This window comes from Mesitornis unicolor, unplaced genomic scaffold (genome assembly GCF_000695765.1).
Source record: "Mesitornis unicolor isolate BGI_N332 unplaced genomic scaffold, ASM69576v1 scaffold25747, whole genome shotgun sequence".
Classification (NCBI taxonomy): Eukaryota; Metazoa; Chordata; class Aves; order Mesitornithiformes; family Mesitornithidae; genus Mesitornis; species Mesitornis unicolor.
In genome coordinates, this window is record NW_010199042.1 from 11299 (window position 1) to 13265 (window position 1967).

A 1967-nucleotide genomic window follows, 5' to 3' on the forward strand; every position below is an offset into this window, starting at 1 on the left:
AGGGGTACCTGTGTGCGCTGGGGACCAGAGAATCCTTCTGGCGTGGCTGCGAGCCTGGGCAGCTCAGAAGGGCTGGCACCTACTTGGTGCAGCATCTGCCTTCCCCACAGTCAGGGCACGCTGGATGAGAAAACGAACTGATGCACAATTTGGGTTTTATTTTGTTTTCTCTGCTTCCAATGCAGCAAAGCCTGAGGAGTTCCCACGGAAACCCCTGGGCCTGGAGCTCTCCTTTAACCCAGTAGCCATGAAATGCAACGTGGCAGCCAACAGCCAGAATGGCCGGGTAGGCGAGTACCCCCCGGACAGGGAGCCCCACCTTCCCAGAAGTCCCAGGGCACCGGGAGGAACAACAGCAGTGGAGGCGAGGACTCCCAACCTCCAGGGCAGTGAAGCAGCTGAAATGACGGACTTCCACCTGCATCCTCCTGGCAGGGGGCCGGCGGGAGAGGAGGGTCAGGTGGAGCCCAGTGGGGACAGGCAGCCGCCATCTCTTCTGAAGACGAGCGAGACGCACACCCATCATCACCTCTTGCCCACAACCCTGCCTTCAGAGCAGCCTCTTCTCACTCCTGGCCATGCAATGGTGGACAAAGAGTCAGCCTCCCTTCCCGCCCTGGCTGAGCATGACTCCTTGGGCTTCTCTCTTCAAAACATGCCAAGACCTCCTGACTCAAGCACCACTGAGCTTTCTGCTATGGACCACGTGGTTTGCCTGCCAAATCCTGCTGCCCTGCCGGCAGGAGAACAAGCCTCTTCCCTCTGCAAAGAGAAAGCTCTTGATGTACCCCCTCATCCTCAGCCAGGCAGCTGGCAGCAGCTCTCTGGCGTGCTGCAGCGCGATGGCTCTCCTGGGAGCAAGCGTGGGGAGGAGACAGCTGAGAAGCGCTGCAGAGCAGTGCTGCTGGATAAAACGGACTCAAAGCACTTAGCATCCAAAGCTGCATCCATGGGGGAGCTCACCAGCCCGCAGCAGAACGGGCCAGGGAGCGCCACCAGCACCGTGCACTGGCCAGAGGGCTTGGGCCTGCTCCCTGCACATGGGCTGGCGGGCGGCAGCGTGCCCATCTTGCCCAGCAGCGAGTCGGAGGCAGTGGGGCTGGGTGAAGGCTGCCGCTTCCAGCGGGCACCATCCCCCACAGTGGAGGGGAACAGCCCCTACACCATTATCAAAACCACCACTCCCCTCCACCTGGCCCGTGCAACAGAGCAGGACTTCTCGAACAGAAAGCAGGTGGCACTGCCTCTGCCAGACACTGGACAGCCCCTGCCTGTCACCCCCGTGCCACCATCTCTTGCGCTGGACCCGGAGGAGGGAGATGCCCAGAAAAGCCTCCAGAAACCATTAAATGCACTGACAGCCCCACGACCCCCTCTAAGCCCCAAACCAAAATTCCCACCACAGGTTGCCAAATCCCGCTCAGAGAACAGTTTCCTTTCAGGCTCTCCTCCCCTGGCAAAACTGCCCAAATCGGTGACATTTTAGTCGAGTGGGTGCTTCGGCATTTTTGCCCTGTTTTTGGGACCCCACTCCTTCAGCAGAGCCGTGTTGGGGTGACGGCACAGTGGCCATCACCTGTTGAGCTGTGCTTTGGTACGAGTGCCCTGCCAGGAGGTGGAGCGATGGTCGCCAGCATCAGAGGGCACCACCAAATTGGATTTGTATCTTTCCTATGGACAGGTTGGAAAGCGCTTTCAATCTTTGTTGCTCAGAGTTCCTCGAGCCTCATCACGTGTTGGGGGGAGAGGCAGGGCTGATGAACGTGTTGCGTGTTTACTTCTCCTCCTGCTGTGGGCATCCGTGGCTGTGGAAGCGGGTGCAAGACATAGGAGTCCACAATGCTTTCTTTAAAATGCCCAGTCAGTGCAGCTAACAGCATTGCTTTCAAAGGCCTTTGTAGCAATAGATCTTTATTTCTTTTCCCAGACCTGCAGTTGCAGGCAGCAGCCTTTTTAGGCTGGGCACA

The 1967-nt window shown here is 58.4% G+C and overlaps 1 protein-coding gene across 1 annotated transcript in view; it reads left to right on the forward strand.

Moving 5' to 3' along the window:
- Positions 1–1486, forward strand: part of LOC104544459 (USP6 N-terminal-like protein) — a gene marked incomplete at its 5' end in the record, with an annotated part of 9923 nt that extends 8437 nt beyond the window's left edge. Inside the window, one exon of the mRNA XM_010189340.1 lies at positions 186–1486. Within this exon, the coding sequence (XP_010187642.1) occupies positions 186–1486 (1301 nt within the window). The remainder of the gene's footprint in view (positions 1–185) is intronic.
- Between the last annotated feature and the right edge of the window lie 481 nt (positions 1487–1967).